Raw genomic sequence first — 20,957 nt, forward strand, 5'->3', positions numbered from 1 at the left:
CCGGGGGGCAGCTGGCGAGCTTTGAAGCGCCGCGGGACGGGAGGCTCCGGGACCCTCCCAGACGTCGCCCCGCCAGGCCCCGCCGACCTCTAGCGGCCGCGGGTCCCAGCTTCGGTCGCGGGCGGAGGCCCGGCGCTCCCGCGGGAAATCCCCGGGGCGCGCGGGGCGGGGCGGGGCGGGGCGGGGCGGGGCGGGGGGGTCGGCCTCAGCCCCCCCAGGTCGCGGAGGCCGGGAGGCCGCGGGGCCCGGGGGCGCAGGTCCGGGGACCGGCTCCGCGTCCCCGCCCTGGGCGGTCGCGCGGACCCGGGAGGCAGCAGCCCGCCTGCCCACCTTCCTGGAGCCGAGCGGGACCGATGCTGAAAGCCAGGATCGTTCCAAGCAGAGCGAGCCCGGCCCCTGAGAAAATCGAGTGTTAATTCAAGAAAGGGTTGCCTGGGGCCAAAGTTTACGGCTTGGGTGCTGGGGTGAGTGTGCTTTAAACACGTTATGCCCTTGAGAAAGAATTCTCTCCGGTGGGGAGCGAGCGTGGGTGGGGGTGGGGTGGGGTGGGGGCCGGAGCCCCACTCCCCACTCTCGGGGAGCGAGGGCAAGCGCGGCCACCGGCCGGAGGAGCCCCCGAGGTTTCGGGGCTGCTGGGGCGAGTGCTCGACGGGAGCCCGCCTCGCGCCCCGTGCAGCCTGCCCGCGGGGTGCTCTGCCTGGAGGCAGCCCTATACATTTCCCAGGTCCGCTTGGTGGGGGGGGTGGGGGTAGGGGTGGGGGGGGTGGGGGTGGGGGTGGGGGGGCGACGACCTCCCCAGGTCCGCTTCCTTTTGTGGTTGGTAAAAGGGCGCCTATAGAACCTGGGGGGGGGGGGAGTTTTTACAAGTGCAAGTGAGTGGGTACCTTGCGTGTTTTGACGTCTGAAAACCTGACTCCAGAGCAGCATTATATGCATTGCAAGTTTCGGTGTCGGATGAAGTTTGGGGGACGCGTATTCCCTCGGGTTTGCAAAAGCTTTGCATCGCGCGCCCCAGGACGGAGAGCGGGGCCGAGCGGGGGTGGGGAGGGTCCCGGTCCCGGTCCCAGTCCCAGGCGCTGCGGCGCTCGGGGCTCGTGCCCAGTTTCCTGCCTCGGAGTTCTCGGGTCCGCCCCGGCTCACAGCAGCTTGTGCAATTTAGAAACCCGATAGGAGGCAGCAGCTGATCTCCCACCACCCTAAAAATAATCCGCTCCGGCGCCCTGCGTGCTTCGGCGAGGGGAGGAAAACTGCCTTCGGAGTAAGTGAGTCCGTCTTTTTTTTTTTTTTTTTTTTTAACATAAATAGGATTTAAACATCACTAAGAGTTCCTGTAAAGTGTGTATTTCGGTAACCAAGAGGCGCCCGCGCAGTCTCGCAGCGCTGCCTTCGGGGTCGCTATTTCTAGGATGAAGGCTCCGGGGCCCCAGCCCGAGGAGAGAGGGCGTGGGGATCAGGTTTCCAGCTTTACTTAGCGGAACTCAGCCGGCTCTTGCTTTTAAAACCGGCCGGGAATCGTGCAAGGAGTGAAATTACTGATTTTTTTTTTTCTCTTAAACGGGCTCATGTATTGTTCATGAAGTCGTTTTCTATCTGCTTGATTTTTGTGACTCTTGACTTTTTAGGAGTTCTGCGTCTGAGTTGGAAATTTACACTTAAGACAGTGTAGTAAGCCGGTGTTTTGAAGGTAGTGCAAGTGCACGAGTAGGGGTCTGAAGCAGCATCATACGACCGCCCAAGGTATTTATTTTTTGCTTGTTTGTTCAATTTACGATTAAAAACAATATCCCACTGTCGTGTCTGAATCTTATCTGTTGAGTGCCTTGTCCTTTAGTGTGCGATAGAACTTCAACCGGTGCTTTGAGATCAGGCGCTAAATCAGAAGTCAGTGGTCAGTTTTGCTAGTGACTTTCCTACTTGGATCTGTCATTCAGAGAGAGACAGACAGACAGGTAGACAGACATCTTTTGTTTCATATTTTGGGAGTCATAGGCTGAATGAAAGATTTCAAAGAAGTTACTCCATTTGTTTCTTAAGTGACCGATTCCTGAAAATGCCCTAGATCATGGTAATGCCCTAAATTCTTTACAATGTCATGTTTCCCTCTCACATATAGTTAATCTGCAAATAACTAAAGAGTGAGTTACTTTGTCTGGAAGCATGAAAGGTTTTTTCTTTTTTTATTGCTTTTAGCATGTTTTCCTCAGGTGCTTCCAGCATGTTAAAGTTCTCTGTGGTAGCTACTCTGTTAGAACTGACACTTTCTTCTGGATGAGCAGGAAAGAGTGTTCGTTTTTAATTTTAGTCATCAACTAAATCTAAATTTTATGATGCCTAAGGGTGTGGAACTTCACATCATGCATTTCGAAGAGTGAGAATACTGAGGATGCGATTCTTGCCAGGAAATCATAGGTCTGGTCATCAAGGAGTTTTTTCCTTCTATGTTTTCTGCTTTGCAGACCATCCCTGTAATCAGAGTTTCGCTTTTGACATTTGTCTTTAAGTTTCATTCAGTCAAGTTCTTCAACTCTGTCTGCTGTTATAAACACTTGAACATTTTCAGTAGGTTTATGTTTGTGGGGAGAAAAGTGTCATGTCTTCCCATCTGGCCTCTTTTCTCTCTCCTCCGTCTTCCTGGATACTCAGGGCCTCTGTCAGTGCTTAGATGAACTAGACAGCTCCAGAAGAGGCAGGGGTGTCACGTGACAGAGTGACGTGACAGAGTTTAGCCAGCAAGAGCAGTGAGCAGTACTGTTCCCAAAACGTCCCTAACTTAATCATACATAGTTCAGAGAGGGAAACCCTGAATGACAACAGATTTAAAAATTAATTCAAGGTCCTGATTGAATAAAATGCCTTTCGTTAACATGATAACCATCAACATATCTACAAGTTCACTCCTTCCCTCTTTTTGCCCACTGTTGTAAGATGGGCTGACTGTTAGAATGTGCCACATGTGTACTGGATGTTGGAGAAAGAAGCTAAGGGTCAGAGGGAAAAGGATGGAGGTTGGGGAGACAGAGACAAAAATAGAAAGAGAGAGGTGGTGAGAGGTAGTGAATAGGTTGGGAGCCCCAGGGCATATCTTAGAGATAGTGGTAGAAGGAAGAAATTCTGAAGCTTTCACTTTATTCATCTGAAGTGTATACCTTAGTGTGATTATATCACTTATATTTCCCTGTCTAGTAGATCATAACCTTTACATTATACCAAAACTATTGGGATTAGTGTAGTCCGATTTATGCGGCCTAAGACCACAGCTACTATTGGTCACGTACATTCTTAGATTCCTAGTGCCTAGCACATGGTCAGCATCAACAAGTATTTTTAGAGTTAACGAATGGCCTAGAATCCCAGATATCAGGTACATGGCTAGAAATGTTCTTTGACTTTCTCAGGTTGCTGTAGTTCTCTGCTATTTTCTTTCCACCACTATATGCGTTTATCCAACATTTACTTGATTGGTAGGTTTGAGGATTGCTTAAATATACCAGGTAGGCAATGCTTATTATAGCTAATGAAGTATATGTTTTACAAATTCAGATATTACTTTAGTATTTGGCTCAATGACAGTGATTAAATATCAGTATTTATAAATGTGGCCAATTGAAATATTATAATTTCAGATAAAATTATAAAACTGGCAAAAGTAAAAATTATTTTCTGGTCCATTCTAGGAAACAGTTTACACATGTCTTTCAATAAGTGTGGACTCAAGTTTCTTTTTGTCATTTCTTCTTAATAAAAGAGATAGTCTAAAAAAGTGAAAGAAAAGAAATAGTCTTCGAAATTTCATTACTATCTGTTATTTTTCAGCTTCTGGGGTTCCCCCCCATTTGTTTTCCTGATGTACATTTCTGTACAAGGTTAAGGTGTACAGCATGATGGTTTAATTTAGTATTGTGAAATGATTACCACTGTAGGTTTAGTTAAGATCTATCACCGTAGCTACAGTATATAATACAAAATTCCACTTTACTGTTATTTTAAAAATCTCAAGCCCTTTTAAATTATTTTATGAGGCTGGGAGGCTTAATAGCTGCTAAGAATTTGCCAAGCATATACCCTCATCTTGAGTTTTTTTAATATAATTTTTTAAATTAGAAAAGGTCTCAACTAAAAAAAAAAAAAAAAAAAAAAGAAAAGGTCTCAACTAGAGATCATATCAATGATGTTCAATAAAAGGGCTTACCAGAAACAATATGTGAAAGGAATTCAAAATAAGAATTAAAAAAAAAAGAATTTATATACTGTAAACACAGGCTTTTAAACTAGTTCTATTCATAGAATGCTTTATAAAACTTCTGCTTGAAATTTGGTTTCTCCGATAGCTTACCTACTGTTGCCAATCTTTTCTGTGTAACACTCTTTGGTTTCTTCCTAGGGAACAATATTGTTCATGACCATTGCTAAATCATTTCTCAATGAAAGGGAAGAGAGAAAAGGTACTACTTTACTTATTTATATCTTTGCCAACCTTTCATAATCCAATTCAGAATCCAGTGTGACATAAATGTGGAAAAGAAACAAAGTCCAATGAGGTTAAAAATCTTAACCTGCTACTTCTTTTAATGACAATAGATGAGATGTTATTTAAAAATAGGTTGGAGGCTGCATGATGCAGTGGGAGAAACAGTTTAAGTCAGACACATGCGTGTAGATCACCGCTACTCTACTGGTTGGCAAGTTACTGAGGCTCTTCTGTAAAACACAAATAACTAACATTGCATGGTTGTCCTAAAGACAAAGTGCCCAGAATTTGGGAGGTGGTAAATAAATTGGAGGAATTATAAAAGAATTTTTCAGAAGGCTTAAAACTCTTCAGAATTTCACAGTGGTATTTTGATGGAGCAGATTCCTTGCTCCTGTATCACCTGTTTTGGTGCAGCAACAGGAGGAATTCATTTAAAATGTGAGTAGCAGTGTGTCATTCCTCTGATCAAATCACCCCTCAAAGAGTCCACTTCATTGAGTAGAAGCCCAAGTCACAACAATGGCTAGCAAAACCCTGGGATACCTTGTCCTCAGTTTCCTCTCTAAATTTGTCTACTTCTCCTCTACTATAATATTGGTTTCCAGTTAAAATACTTTTTTCTTGCTTCAAAACTTGATTAGAGTACATTTCATGTAAGAATGTTCTCTGATTGTGGGACGTGATTTCATTAATTGAGTTATTTTTCTCAAGCACTTGATTTTATATCTGAAGCACTTGATTTTAATATTCTTCAGAGAAAGGCTGACTTCTGTTTGCTGCCACATTGGTTTCATATATTAGTATTCCTTTGTATAGTTAATGAAAAGTGGTGGTAAATTTTGTCCAGTTTAAGCAGTTTACTAATTCATTTTCAGTGAGAAAAGATGAGCAAGGATTTGATATTACACTATTTTGTGGTATCAGTTAGTGGTTTCACTTATTCTTTCTTTTTCTTGATATATCACCGTTTTTGTTCTGTGAAATCATTTGAGTCACACACACACTTCTTTAAGGTACCATCATTGGTAGATATTAATAATTATATATTTTCCAAATTAAAATAAAATATTTTTCTCTGAAAAAAAAAGATTGAAAGGAAGTGATTTATAGAATGTATAAGGGCTTTATAAGAAACTCTCAAATGACTTTGGCATACAGTTTCCCATTTCCTCAATTGCAGAAATAAAAGGGGTTAATTTTATAATAACACCTCCTTCTTAGGGCTATGATTTTATGAAAGGGAATTTAATGAGAGGCTCTTTCTTTTTTCTCTTCCTTTTAGAGTAAGCCATATAAGAAGAAATGAGCCTTTCATTCTGTGGTAACAACATTTCTTCATATGATATCTTTGATGGTGTGTTACAAAATCCCTGCTTTGTGGATGCCCTCAACCTGGTCCCTCATGTCTTCCTGTTGTTTATTACTTTTCCAATATTGTTTATTGGTAAGTAATCTATTCTCCTATATATCCTCACCTAATATTTCTTTTAATATTCTTATTAAAAGAATAGTTCCTTTAATATTCTTATTATTTCTTAAGAAATAATGTTCTTTTACCAATTACATGAAAACTGATATGTAAATCTGTGAGAAAAGAACAAGCCAGTTTTCTGTGCTTCTCAATTATTTATGTTCTTGGCATATGACATTCTGTAGATAAAATAGAAGTCATATGTCTTCTTAGAAGTGGACTCCAAGTAGCAGCAGCAGTTTTTTGGAAGGAGGGAAAGAGAGTTATGTGGGATAGACTGAAGTCTTTGTTGAGATTGCTTTGTGTTAGTGAAGAGAATGAAAAATGAGTAAAACACAGTATTGCCTGGGATATTCACGGGAACTATCCAGTGAAACAGATGTATCAAACTCAAGAGAAAAATGACTATCCCGCATTGTAAGCTCATTTGCAGGTACATCTTGGGCATTAACTTGCTAGAACAACTAATTCTTCGGGCCAGTGGGAAAGATTGCATGGAAAGTGACATTTTGGGGGAGCTGAGGACATAGAGCGTGCGAGTAGAAGTAGGAGTAGTAAGGGTGCATTCCAGTTTGAAAGAATACTTACGCAAACTATTTGGAAAAGAGCTAAAAAAATACAATTTTCCTTATTATTTTACAGTTTACAAATCCAGTTATTTAGATTATTGATATATAACTTATTAGCTTCCCTGAAACAATCAAAATAGACCTCTTAACTTAGAAATTTTTAAAAAATAGAAGTGCCTGGGTGGCTCAGTCGGTTAAACAACTGCCTTTGGCTCAAGTCATGATCTCAGGGGCCTGGAATAGAGTACCTTCTCAGGCTCCCTGCTCAGCAAGGGAGTCTGCTTCTTCCTCTCCCCCTGCTCCTCCTCTTGTTCATGTGTGCATGCTTTCTCTCTCAAATAAATAAAATCTTTAAAAAATTTTAAAAATACGTTTCACATGTGAAAATGACAGACTAATCTAAACATCTATTGAGCCTATCACCACTCATCTTAAGGAATCTAATGGTAAGAATATGAGTGAATCCCTCTGTGTACTATTTCCTGAGCCCGTTACTCTTCCAATATCCTGTTACTATCTCTTCAAAAAAAGGTAACCATCATATGAATTTGGTGTTTAATTTTGCTTATAAAAATAAATTTGCTCATAAAAGTGAATGAGAAAGCTATCAGATTAATTTTCTTAAGAAAACTAGCATATTTTAATGATCTGCTTTGAAAGAAGGTTTGAAGTTTTTAAAAATTATTTGAGAGAGAGAGAAAGAGTGAGAGAGAGAGAGAGAGCATAAGCAGGGAGGAGGGGTACAGAGAGAAGTAGACTCCCTCCTGAGCAGAGAGCCCAATGTGGGACTCGATTCCAGGATCCTGGGATCATGACTCAAGCTGAAGTCAGACGCTTAATGGTCTGAGCCACCGAGGTGCCCTGAAAGGTTTAAAAATAATTTGTATGCTTTTATTTCTTCATGTAACAAATATTAATCGAGAGACTGCTATGTACCTGGCATTATAACAGTCAAAAATTTTCTGTTATATGATATATCATATCATGTAGAGGCCAATGAAACTCTTAGCACATAGTTTTTCATTTTAAATATATAGACGTTAAATATAACTGTACCAGAGTGGCCATGTATAGAAACATAAGTTGTTGTTTATGTGGTTGATATTATTTGTAGGATATTAACAATGCCCTTTGGCCAAAAGGAGACCATACTTTTTTATTGCAGTTTGACAGTTAATAATTCATTTTGACATTCATCTAACTTCTTGAGGGCAATTACTGTGATAGTTTGTTTGTATCACTAGCATCGAACACAGGCTGACAAAAGGGTATTTGAATCAAGTGGAATTGGTGTGAACATTGCAAAGGGGAATGGTGGAGAAAAATGCAGACTGTTATCTATAACATTGGCTACTTAAATTAGCGAGATTGTGATTAAATCTCAAAGAAGTATCAGGTATAAGGAAAGTTTGCCTGAAAGAGTTTACAGCATAAATTCTAGTACAATAGGTTAAATGTAGCTATTCTTTCCACAATGAAATTCATTTTGGAACAACTGAGACATGAATCAATTTTCTTTTCAAAAAATGCTTCAGGGTCCCATCAGTCCTTACAGAAATTCCTTCCTGTGATATTTCCAGCACAAACCCAGATTCGTTCTTGAAGTATGTGAGGCTTCTCTACAATTAAAAAAAAACAAAAACATTTCTTTGAGAAAATATCATTACCACTATTGAATAGTGTTGGCCTCATCATAAGTTCAAATTTTTCTCATATGATATGCATATGATTGAGTTGACTCAACTGATGAGTTCTACATTTCATTACAAAATATGTTTTTTTTGTTAGTCCCCCCCCACAGATCCCATGTTTTGAAAGATTTTAGACACCAAATTGCTTTTATTAACATCATTTAATTTCCTCTTAATGAATGAGGGACCTATCAGTAAGAGCTGTGATCAGCATGAGAAAATCATGTTGTCACCCAGTGTTGGCGTTGTTCTTGAGCAGTGCAACAAATGTCAGTGTGTTAACCTAGGCAGTCTTGTAAAAATTCATTGAAATTGAATGGTTACTTTTTTAACACAATGAAAATAGACTGGGATTTTCATTGCTACCGTAGAAAGCACCTCTCAATCCTGTTTCAGGAATTTCTCATCCCCCAAATGATATTACAGTGTGAATTAGTTCCATGATTATAATTAATCCTTTTATTTCTTCTCTCTCTCTCTTTTTTTTTTTTTTTCCAGGTTGGGGAAGTCAAAGCTCAAAGGTACAAATTCATCACAACACATGGCTTCATTTTCCTGGACATAACCTGAGATGGATTCTTACATTTGCTCTTCTATTTGTGCATGTTTGTGAAATAGCAGAAGGCATTGTTTCTGATTCGTAAGTGATTCGACATAGTTATAATGATTAAATTATGCTAGTGGGTATATTGATGTGGATGGTAGTGAAGAGCATACCAAGTCAGGCTTAACTTTTTAGTTATAATTTATTAGGAACAGCATTTGTCACGCATTTAATAGCAGTCCTGCTAATCTGTGATTTCATTTACCCACGATCAACTGACGTCTGGAAGTAGATGATCCTCTTTCTGATGATGAGTAGTCAGAAGGTCAGTAGTAGACTAACACTGCATCACAATGCTTATGCCATTCACCTCCCTTCATCTCATCATGCAGATATCATATCATCTAGACATCATCACAAGAAGAAAGGTGAATACGGTACAATAAATATCTTGAGAGAGAGGGAGACCACATTCACATAACTTTCACAACAGTATATTGTTATAATTATTCTATTTTATAATTATTAATTGTTGATCTCTTACAATGCCTACTCTATACATTAATCTGTATCATAGGTATGTATGTGTAAGAAGAACATGGTATAGATAGGACTCAGTACTATCTGTGATTTCAGGCATCCACTGAGGTCTTGGAACATATCCCCCACAGATAAAAGGGGGACTGCTGCATTTGATAATAATGTGTTTTGTCTGTATTCCTGTGTTGATACATAATTTCTCTGATAACAGAAATTCAGGTCTCTGTGACTTGTACTTATTCATGTGCTATTTATTCCTTCATCTATGTAGCTCTTAAAGAAAGTTCTCTTTTTAAACACTTTGATGTTTACCTTATCTATCAATATAGGTGTACAGAGAAAGATTGTCTATATGGACATAAAGCTCTAATAGCTATATATTTACATATAAATATATAACCAGTCCTCAGATATTTCCATTTTTTAATAAAGAAGCAGAGATAGATGAATGGGCATTAAAGAAGTGTGAGAACCATTGGGGATATAGCCACAAATTGAAGCAAAACACAAAACTATTTTAAAAATCAAGATTTGTCATAAAACCCATATTTTTGAAGGAATTTTGCCATTCTTATAAAAGAAGTTTGCATTAGGCAGTTAGAATATAGTGAATTCTACTTATAAACTGGAACATAATGTGGGGAAATATTTTTATCACATACTAACAAAAAACAGGAAAAATTTTGATAAGCCACATCAAATAGGATAATTTTGATTATGAAATTTTGCTAAATGGTACACCATTAATTAAATAATTGATATGAAAGTTCTTAAAGGTTTTTAAAAAGAGGGGCGCCTGAGTAGCTCAGTGGTTGAGCATCTGCCTTTGGCTTAGGTTGTGATCCTGGGTCCTGGGATTGAGTCTGACATCAGGTCCCCTGCAGGGAGCCTGGTTCTCCCTCTGCCTATGTTTCTGCCTCTTTCTTTGTGTCTTTCATGAATAAATAAATAAAATCTCTAAAAAAAAAGTTTTTAAAAAGAAAGCTCAAAAATCATTTTCCTTTTATCTAATAAGGACCTTCCCCGACATCTGTTTATGTTTTTCTATCGCAATTAACAAGGAATGAAACTTCTCAGCTTTTGTTACAGAGCCAACTATTTTGTAATGTTTTATGACAGTTCTTTGCATGGATGTGCATGTCTTAGTTTCTGATAAAAGGAAAAATCAAAGACTCTGAAGATACTGCATGCCTTCAAGCATTTGGACACTTACTTGACTATTATCTTACTGATTATTGTTTAAAACCTGTCAGTGTATTTGTATCCTATTGTATTAGCATAACCAATTTTAGTCTTCATTTTTTAACATATTGGCTGACTCTCTGTGTTTCTGTGTGTATGTATAAAGTGGAAGATAGAGCAGTCCAATATTTCCTAAAAACTTGACACCATGTAGGCAAGGATGCCTCCTTTTTTCTAGCCTTGTGATTAGTGTAGAAATTCAGTTAGAGAGTTAGAGGCTGTGCTAACAATGGTGAAGACACATGCTTATGGCAGAAACTTGTGTTGTGGCAGTAGTGATTTAAAAGGGCCATCCTGAAATCAAGCAGAAATGCAGTCTTGATTCTTTAGCTGTGGACTGCTTCCTCTTAACCTTTTTATTCAAGCTTCTCAAAAATCATTTTCCAGTGATTCCTGAACTCCAAAATTTAGTTTGCTTTCTTGCTTGCCTTATTTTGTTCTGGAAACTGCTTGCACAAGAATGCCAGTGAACATTAAAGACACCTTTATGTACACTTTTCTTCCTTATCATACCCAGTACATTGGACATTGCTGATCATTATTTCCTTACTTCTTTTTCTGTAACAAAATATTATGAACTATTCTTTACTTAAAATGTAACAGATGCTCATTATAATTAGTGAAATAATGCAAAGATTTTCCTAATTGACCATTTGATTTTTTTAATAATATAAATATTAAAGCTATTCATTTTTCTTTCAAAACTTCCTTATCTGTTTTGCACATATTTTTGTAAGAAATGTCCCCTTTTTTATTTCTATCCAACTAGTTTATGGTTCTGATTTAGATACTCGCCTAGGTCTAGGAATTATTTTTAGTTGCTTTTTAGCCTAATATGATTGATTTATTAGTAGAGCATGTAATTTGTTAAACAAATATCTTTTGGGACTTTGTAACATTTCCATTATAGTTAAATATTTGATTACTTTATACATTTTCTTTTACTTTTTTTTTAATTTATACATTTTTAGTGAGAATTAGAAAATAATGTATTTTCTTTGTTGGAGACAAAATTTTCTTTATTGATTAGATTACTCAAGTCCTGTGTGTTGATTATTTTTATACTATTTTAAAAAATATTTTATTTATTTACTTGAGAGAGAGAGCATGAGAGGGAGAGAGAGGCAGAGGGAAAGGGAGAAGCAGACTCCCTGCTGAACAGGGATCCCAACTCAGGGCTGGATCCCAGGACTTCAGAATCATGACCCGAGTCAGAAGCATATGCTTAACGGACTGAGCCACCAGGTGCCCCCTATTTTTATACTATTTAATTCATCAAATTCTAAAAATGTTTATTAAAGTCTTCACTATTATTGTGTTTTCATTTAAGCTTTTATTTTTATTATTTTGTCTTTTTTGAAAATATCTTTGTCCTCCATGATGAATGCATTTTGATTTTCTTCTTTACTTTCTGAGTAAAGATTTTCTGCTATAATGGGATGTGTGTGCTTCTACCAGAACCTTGAAGTCTGCAAGTCATACTCTAAAAATAACAGAGCTTAAGGGAAAGAATAGGGTTGAGACACCACTCAAAACTTGTGCAGCTTTGTAAGTAGACAATTAACAGTATAATAGCAATTCCAATAAAAAGGTTAGCATGGTTAAAAGACACATTGAATCCCTAACAAAGAAATTCCGCAATAAATATAAAACCTTATTGTAGCCGTTGCTTTTTTCATCTACTATATTGTCTTCCTTATCTATTGTCTTCCTTGATGAAGAATGTTATGTCATTCTTTTTCTAACTTCTTGAATTGACCACATAATTTATTTTTTATAATGTTTTCTTTGAATGTGTGTAAGGTTATAAACTTTCTTCTGGGTTTGGTTTTGACCACGTTTGTTTATAAACCTTGATAGGTAGTATGTTTGTTTTTAAATGTCCTGAATATTAACTCAGTGATTTTTAAATTCTTTCCTTGTTTTAATAGTAAAATAATATTGGAAGGATTTCTTAATTTCCATACTGATGAAATATTTATTTCCTGCTTTTTCTTTTTGACTATTTTGAACTGTTTTTTGGGGGGCAAGTGGGTCCTTTTAAGACCAGCTTTTATGCTATCTTGGTACTTACACATTTTCGTTCCCATGTCCATATTAACATTCCAAGTATATCACTGGTCATGTTCCAAATCTCTACATGCAGTTGGCTTATTAGACAACTCCCTTTGCATACTTAACAGACACCTTCATGGTTCTCATGGCCTTGCTGGAACTTACTAGCTTTCTTTTTCCAATCTGCTTGTCCTCTTAATGTCTTATGTGGTTACCCAACATCCACCCAGGCCCCTTGGGAATTATTCTCTATCATTAACTATCACCCTAAGACCCTAGCACTATTAAAGTCCTGTCCATTTTAACAATCAATATTTTCCAGATGTTATATTTTGTCTATGTTTCTGCTGCGAAAGCTTAATTCAGGGTCTGTCATCTCCTGCCTGGCCTATACTCATAGTTGGCCAATTGCTTTTCTTCCTTCTGTCTCTTTCCTCTCCTCAGAGGCACACACTACCTATCAACTCCATCATCCATGCTATTACCAGACTGATTTGCCTAAAGACCCCCAAAATCTGACCATACCACTTACCTATTAAAGTAAGATTAGATTCCAGCTCCTTACCATGACATACAGAGCCTTTCACCATATATCCTATCTCAAACTTTCCATTTGGGACTATTAAACTACTTGAAATTTTGAACATATTACACAGTTTTGTGCTTCTATGTATTTACACATATTATTCTCTTTTTTTTAAAGTGCTCTTTTACCATGTTGCTGACTCATGAATTCCCTTTCATATTTCAGTTTCCACTGTCAACCATACCTCTTGTGAAGTGTCTTTTCCAAATGCTCCTCTTTTCCCCACTAGCAAACTAGTTACTTTCCTTTTTTTAAAAGATTGTATTTATTCATTTGATACACAGAGAGAGCAAGAGCTCAAGCAGGGGCAGCAGCAGGCAGAGGAATAGGGAGAAGCAGATTCCCCACTGAGCAGGGAGCCTGATCCTAGGACCCTGGGATCATGACCTGAACTTAAGGCAGACACTTAACCAACTGAACCACCCAGGGACCCCAAACTAGTTATATTCTATACCATTTATGTATGAATGTATTTAAGTAATTTGAGAAATTTAAATGTTTTGTTAGGTGACATTATTAATGTAAATGGAGTTGAGGGTTGTCTACTATGTAAGTCTGGTTCTGTCATATTTCCAACCCACGTGAAGCTCTCTGTTGCTCTCAGAGTGAAATCTAGTCTCTTTTCAATCATACTCAGTTGCTTGTGTTACCCGGAAACATGTCTGGATCCTCTGCTTGGAACAGTTTTCCACCTTCCTCTTCTGAGCAGCAGTTCTTCATTCTTGGGGCCTCACTTCAGAAGTCGGTTCCTGGGGCACCTGGGTGGCTCAGTGGTTGAGCGTCTGCCTTTGGCTCAGGTCATGATCCCGGAGTCCTGGGATCTAGTCCCCCACTGAGCTTCCTACGAGGAGTCTGCTTCTCCCTCTGCCTATGTCTCTGCCTCTCTCTCTCTGTGTCTCTAATGAGTAAGTAAGTAAATAAATAAAAGAAATTGGCTCCTTCACAAAACCTTCTCTTCTCAGACACTGGCTCCGCATGCACCCACAGTCCCTTCCCCTGAGTGATAATTTCCTATTTCCTATTGCTATCCCAATTGGCTTTGTGACCACAGATGCTGTATCTTCTGTTCACTTTTGCATCCCAACATCTAATAGTGCCTGGACACTGCAAAAACACGTGTATTGAATGAATCAGTGCCAATGGAGAAATCACTTAGGGCCATAAAACTTAGGAAAACTATGAAACTAATAAATGTAGTTTTCATATACATTAGAGTTCACTCATCCATTTGGTTGTTTTTACTTACTTTAGGTGTTATTTTAGCAGTTCTGCCCTTTAGTATAGGAGTAGTTACATGTGTGCTCTTGTGAGTATTTAAGATCTTGTTTAGCTGTGGTGCTTGCTCCTCTGTGTTGGGATAAATCCTTTTGGCAGAATCATGTATCCCAACGTAGTCTTCCTTTGCATGTTAGCAACTATTACTGCATTCTGTATTTTAAATATTTTATTACTGATAGAAAGTTTTAAAACAAATTAGAAACAAAATGAGAAACTATCTGGACCTCCCAGCTCTAGACACTGATACTCTCTACCGCTCTCCATAGACGGCGGGAGTCGCGGCATCTCCACCTCTTCATGCCAGCTGTGATGGGATTTGTCGCCACTACAACATCAATAGTATATTATCATAATATTGAAACATCAAATTTTCCTAAATTACTTTTAGGTAAGTATGATCAAATGTCTCCTCCTTCCCCAGAACTGTTTTTCTTTCTCCTAGTAAACCCTCACTGGGGGTTGGGACTGGGAAGCATGGGAAAACTGCAATAGTTAATTCTTCTCCTGGTGAATGGAGAGATGAAGATAAATTGAGTGCTCTGGGCTGTGAGCACTCTCTTCCCCCAGGATATCTGTTCTCCACTAAATGCCCCTTATGATATATCGGTGTGTGGCAGGAGGACTGTGGAGGGTGTGCTAGCCCTCTGGCTGACAGAGGGTGTTGTTCTCTTAAAAATCGAGCCCTTACCCTGTTCTGTGGAACCCTAGCTCCATGTGTTTCTGCCTTTGGCTTGGGATCCTGAGGCATTTTTTGAAGGCCCCAGCTTTTCACTGATGGGGTGGCAATGTCAGATTCTTCATAGCATTGCTGCCAACGTTTCAGGGGACTCATGCAGCAGAGTATGCTTCACAGCATGCTGGAAACTGTACTGTCCTGAGAAGCAGTTGTCTTCAAAGCACAACCCCTCACATTTGCTTCATGCTTAACCTTTTCTTTTTCAGCCTCTCTTGCCAATAAGAGGCTATCTCAAATGTTCTAACTTTATTTTTGCCTTATGCTGAAATAATGTCGCTTATCCCAGTTAGTTATATTTAATACTCTGACCAATCCTTGCATTCCTTGGTGTACACCTTCATAAAGGAAGCTAAAATGAAAGTGTAGAAAATGAATCATGGCTGGGGTTCAAGGGCCTGTAAATATCCTAAAATTGCAGGTAGAGTGGTGTTGTTTGTATGAATGAACAGCTGACAATTTTACAAGGTTCAGAGAGTTCACTTGATTGTTTTTTTTTTAAATAAATTTATTTTTTATTGGTGTTCAATTTACCAACATACAGAATAACACCCACTGCTCATCCCGTCAAGTGCCCCCTCAGTGCCCGTCACCCATTCACCCCCACCCCCTGCCCTCCTCCCCTTCCACCACCCCTAGTTCGTTTCCCAGAGTTAGGAGTCTTTATGTTCTGTCTCCCTTTCTGATATTTCCCACACATTTCTTCTCCCTTCCCTTATATTCCCTTTCACTATTATTTATATTCCCCAAATGAATGAGACCATATAATGTTTGTCCTTCTCCGATTGACTTACTTCACTCAGCATAATACCCTCCAGTTCCATCCACGTTGAAGCAAATGGTGGGTATTTGTCGTTTCTAATGGCTGAGGAATATTCCATTGTATACAGAAACCACATCTTCTTTATCCATTCATCTTTCGATGGACACCGAGGCTCCTTCCACAGTTTGACTATTGTGGCCATTGCTGCTATAAACATCGGGGTGCAGGTGTCCCGGCGTTTCATTGCATCTGTATCTCGGGGGTAAATCCCCAACTCACTTGATTGTTAAATGATGAGAGTGACGTTGATTACTGATACAGAAATTTGGAAAAGTAATAATTAAACCACACAAATATTTTATTTGCTCATCCAGAAGACATTGAAATTTCAAATGAATTAGTGGAAAATACTGATTATTTAATTCTTTGTTGCACTGCATTATATGATTGGGCAAAGGCAATCCAATACAAACAAGTAGACTGGGTGAAATATTAATTTAAAAGGCTTATCAAAGTCTGAATTTTCTTAATAGCTGTTTAGTACAACATGAAAGGCAGGCAGATGTTATCACAAAAATCTTTTTCTGAAGATACCAAGAAAAAAGAGTGAAATTTTTAGCAGGCAACAGCAAAAAATGTATACCATCAGGAATCCAATATGTTAGACATTTAAGTTTCTGAAAAACTGATGATGAATAAGATACAAGAGTTGTAGGGTGAAAATGGAAGGGAAATGTGCATTTTGATAATATTTTGAAGGAGACATGATCAGAGTCTGGCTGGCTAATATTTAGATTCTTCAATTTACATTTTATTCTATTTGATCACATTTCTGCATCTTTCCATCCTTCTATCTGTCCATCGGGCTGTCTTATTTTTTGATACATCTTAAAGTAAATTTTAGACATTAATATGCTTCACCTCCTAATTATTTCAGCATGCATATCATTAATCGGAGTTAAATTTTTCTACAGTTCTTTTTGTGAGATAAAATTTACATGCTGTTGGCAAATTGAATTTAAATAAAATATTTTTAAAAAATCTACATGCTGAAGTACAGAAATCTTCATTTGCTCAATGTACACACCTTTATAACCCTATCATTTCATAGAACAGTACCATCACCCATGAAAGTTTTCTTGTGTCAACCCTCATTTTCATCTCCACAGAAGGCAAAAATCTAATCTGATTTTTTCCTCACCATAGATAAGATTTGCCTGTTCTAGAACTTCACATAAATTGAGTCATACAGTATAAATTCTTTTGTGTAACACTTCTTTCTCTCCGCATGATTTTTTTGGAGGCTCATCCATAATGTAGTATAGATCAGTATTTTGTTCTTCTAATTGTTGGGTATTATTCCACTGTATAAAGATCCCACAGTTTCCCATTCTCTTGACAATGAGTACCTGGACTGTTTCCAGGTTTTGGTTATTATGAAGAGAAAGCTGGTATAAACATTCATGTGCAGGTCTTTCTGTGGATATATGTTTTTTGTTTCTTGAGTAAAATATGTAGAAGTGGTATTGCTGGGTCATAAGGTATGTAGGTAAATGTTAATGTTTTGTGTGTTTTGTGTTTTTAAAATCACGAATACATGTTGAATTCTATTAAAGGTTTTTTTCTGCATCCACTAGGATGGCTATATTTTCATTAATGTGCTAAATTAATTGATTGATTTTTCAAATGATAAAGTAACCATGAATTCCTGGGCTATGTTACACGTGATCATTATATATTATCCATGCTATATATTGCTAGATTTTGTTTGCTAAATCTTTTTTAGATCTGTGTTGTAAAGGATATTGGTATGTTATTTTCTTATATATATATATTTTTAAAGATTTTATTTATTTAGTCATGAGAGACACACACACAGAGACAGAGATGTAGGCAGAGGGAGAAGCAGGCTCCCTGCAGGGAACCTGATACAGGACTCATCCCAGGATTCCGGGACACACCCTGAGCTGAAGGCAGATGCTCAACCACTGAGCCACCCAGACGTCCCTTCTTATAATATCTTTGTCAGGTTTTCATATGCTGGCTTATACTGGCTTCTTAAAATGAGTTGGAAAGTGTTCTCTATCTCTCTGTTTTCTGAAAGACATTGTGTATGACTAATATTATTTCTTCCTTAAATGTTGAATTCATCAGTAAAGTCATCTAGGCCTGGAGTTTTAACTTAGGATTTTAAATTATAAACATATTTCTTTATTAGATATAGACTCTTCAGGGACGCCTGGGTGGCTCAGGGGTTTAGCGCCGCCTTCGGCCCAGGACGTGATCCCAGGGTCCTGGGATCGAGTCCCACGTCGGGCTCCCTGCATGGAGCCTGCTTCTCCCTCTGCCTGTGTCTCTGCCTCTCTCTCTCTCTCTCTGTCTCTCATGAATAAATAAATAAAATCTTTACTTAAAAAAAAAGATATAGACTCTTCAGAGTATTTATTATTATGTCAGTTTTGATATACAGGTCCCTTTCATCTAAGTTTTTAAATTTATTGTCATAAAGTTATTCAAGGTATTAGCCAATTATCTTTTTTAAGGTTGCAGGATATGCTTGGATAATTCTTTCGTTCCTGATACTGGTAATTTATGATTTCCTTCTTTTCTTGATTTGTTTAGCTGAAGACTTGACAATTTCCTTAATCTTTTTTTTTTTAAACCAACTTTTTTGTTAGGTTTGTTAATTTTCAATTATTCTTTTCTGTTTCACTGCTTTCTTCTTTTATCGCTATCATTTAAAAATTTTTGTTCATAGTTCTTACCCTCACTTTTAAGATAGAAACTTAAATCATTGATTTTGGATCTTTTTTCCTAAAATAGATATTTAAAGCCATAAAATTTCTTTTAAGTATTGTTTTAGTTGCAATCCTTAAATTTTTAACATATAGTATTTTTATTGTAATTTAGTTCAAATACTTTCTAATTTCCCTAGTGATATCTTTTTTAACATGAGATTAATTAGAACTGTGTTATTTAACTTCCAAATATTTGGAGACTTCTAGATATCTAATTGTATGGAAAGTCTCAAAGTTTACTTTCACAGTCTCTGCCCCTGGTGTTCACACCCTGTATAATCCTCTACTCTTGAATGTGAGTGGGTCATGGGACTTGTTTCTAGCCAATAGAGTATGACAAAAATGAAGACACCAAATCAGTTGAGCTTGCAGCCTGGTGAGACCCTGAAGCAGAGAACCTAAGTGACCCACACCCAGACTCTTGACTTATGGAAACTGTGAGATAATAAACGTGTGTTGGTAGAAGCTGCTAAACCTTCTATTGCTGCTAATTTGTTTAGCAGCAATAGAAAATCAATAAACTTACTGTTCTTGATTTTTAATTTACTTTCGTTGTGAACAGAGAACATACTTCATGTGATTTCTGTTATTTTAAATTTATATTTTCTTGTTTTCTAAGGATATAGCCTATGCCAGGACCATGTGCACTTAACAAGAGTATATATTCTGAAGGCGTTTGGATGTATTCTTATAGTATTAAATATTATATGGCCTAATAAATATCAAACAGTTCAAAGTGGTTATAGCATTCAGATCTTCTAAATATTTATTAAGTACATGTGTATTTTTAAAATTGTTATGTCTATAAAAAATGACTTTCTGTCATTATTAAAAGTTTTCAAAGTTTCTGATAATACTCTGTCATTTTTTTCAAGTTTTTATTTGAATTCCCGTTGGTTAACATGCAGTGTAATATTAATTTCAGGTGTACAATTTAGTGATTCAACACTTATATCCATACCTGCTACACATCACAAGCACACTCCTTAATCTCCATCACCCTCCTCCCCTCTGGTAACTATCAGTTTGTTCTCTATAGTTAAAAGTCTGTTTCTTGGTTTCTCTCTCTCTCTCTCTCTCTCCCCCTCTCCCCACCGCTCTCTCCCTCTCCCTTTTCCCTTTGCTCATTTGTTTTGTTTCTTAAATTCCACGTATGAATGAAATCATATGGTATTTGTCTTTCTCTGACTGACCTATTTCAAGTAGCATAATACTCTCTAGCTCTGTCCATGTCATTGCAAATGGCAAGATTTCATTCTTTTTTGTAACTAATAGTCCATTATATATATTATTATATGTATAATATAATAATATGTTATAATATAAAGTTATAATATCTTAATATAATATAATATATAATATAATATATTAAATATAATATATATTCCATTATATATATAATATATATAATACATAATTGTATATATATACATATACATACCACATATTCTTTATCCATTCATCAGTTGGTGGACACTTGGGTTGTTTCCATAATTTGGCTGCTGTAGATAATGCTACTATAAACATCGGGCTCAGTGTGTCCCTTTGGATTAGTATTTTTGATGATAAAACTCTTTGTTTTGAAGTCTATTTTATCTTATACTAATATAGCCACTCTAGATTTCTTGTTTTTACTGTTTTCATTGTGTATCTTTCTCCATCTACTAACTTTCAATCTGTTTCTTTATATTTGAGACAAATCTCTTTTTTTAAAGATTTTATTTATTTACTTGAGATAGATAGATAGATAGATAGATAGAGAGAGAGAGAGAGAGAGAGAGAGAATGTGAGCAGGATGAGGAGCAGAGGGGAAAGGGAGAGAGAGAGAATCCCAAGCAGACTCTGTGCTGAGCAAAGCGCCTGATGCGGGGTTCAGTCACAGGACCCAGAGATCACGATGTGAGCTAAAATCAATAGTCAGATGCTTACCAGCTAAGCCACCCAGGCACCCCAAGACAAATCTCTTTAGGTAGCATGTAGTTGCATGTAGTTTGCTCTTTTTTTCCCCTCTAAATCTATTCTGACATTTCCTGTTTTATGCTAGAACAAGATAGATGATGAGCTTATATGTCAGTGTTCAGTTCTTTTTCACTAAGGAAGCTGTGACCACCTTTAAACTTCAGTAACTGTGATGTCTTGTACAATGGATTGTCTGATATATGTTCCAGGTTTCTTCTTTCTCATCCCATATTCATTTGTACTACCTTTATTTAAAG

General features: G+C 37.6%; 1 protein-coding gene across 11 annotated transcripts in view; it reads left to right on the forward strand.

Annotated features, from left to right (window-relative positions):
• The first annotated feature begins 227 nt into the window (after positions 1–227).
• The window catches only part of ABCC9 (ATP binding cassette subfamily C member 9), a 148,550-nt gene continuing 127,820 nt past the window's right edge, over positions 228–20,957 (forward strand). For 4 of the 11 annotated variants that reach the window (XM_077870791.1, XM_077870799.1, XM_077870798.1 and 1 more), the window contains exons 1-6: positions 228–464; positions 1,623–1,737; positions 4,382–4,442; positions 5,754–5,915; positions 8,701–8,842; positions 14,714–14,835. In XM_077870791.1, coding sequence (XP_077726917.1) covers positions 5,774–5,915; positions 8,701–8,842; positions 14,714–14,835 — 406 coding nt within the window. In that variant the 5' untranslated portion in view covers positions 228–464; positions 1,623–1,737; positions 4,382–4,442; positions 5,754–5,773. Of the gene's footprint in view, positions 465–1,106; positions 1,263–1,622; positions 1,738–4,381; positions 4,443–5,753; positions 5,916–8,700; positions 8,843–13,806; positions 14,075–14,713; positions 14,836–20,957 lie in introns of those variants that run through there. The other 7 variants (XM_077870792.1, XM_077870793.1, XM_077870794.1 and 4 more) reach the window with 7 other exon arrangements.

The sequence above is a fragment of the Canis aureus genome, chromosome 25, assembly GCF_053574225.1.
Source record: "Canis aureus isolate CA01 chromosome 25, VMU_Caureus_v.1.0, whole genome shotgun sequence".
In the NCBI taxonomy this organism is placed as follows: Eukaryota; Metazoa; Chordata; class Mammalia; order Carnivora; family Canidae; genus Canis; species Canis aureus.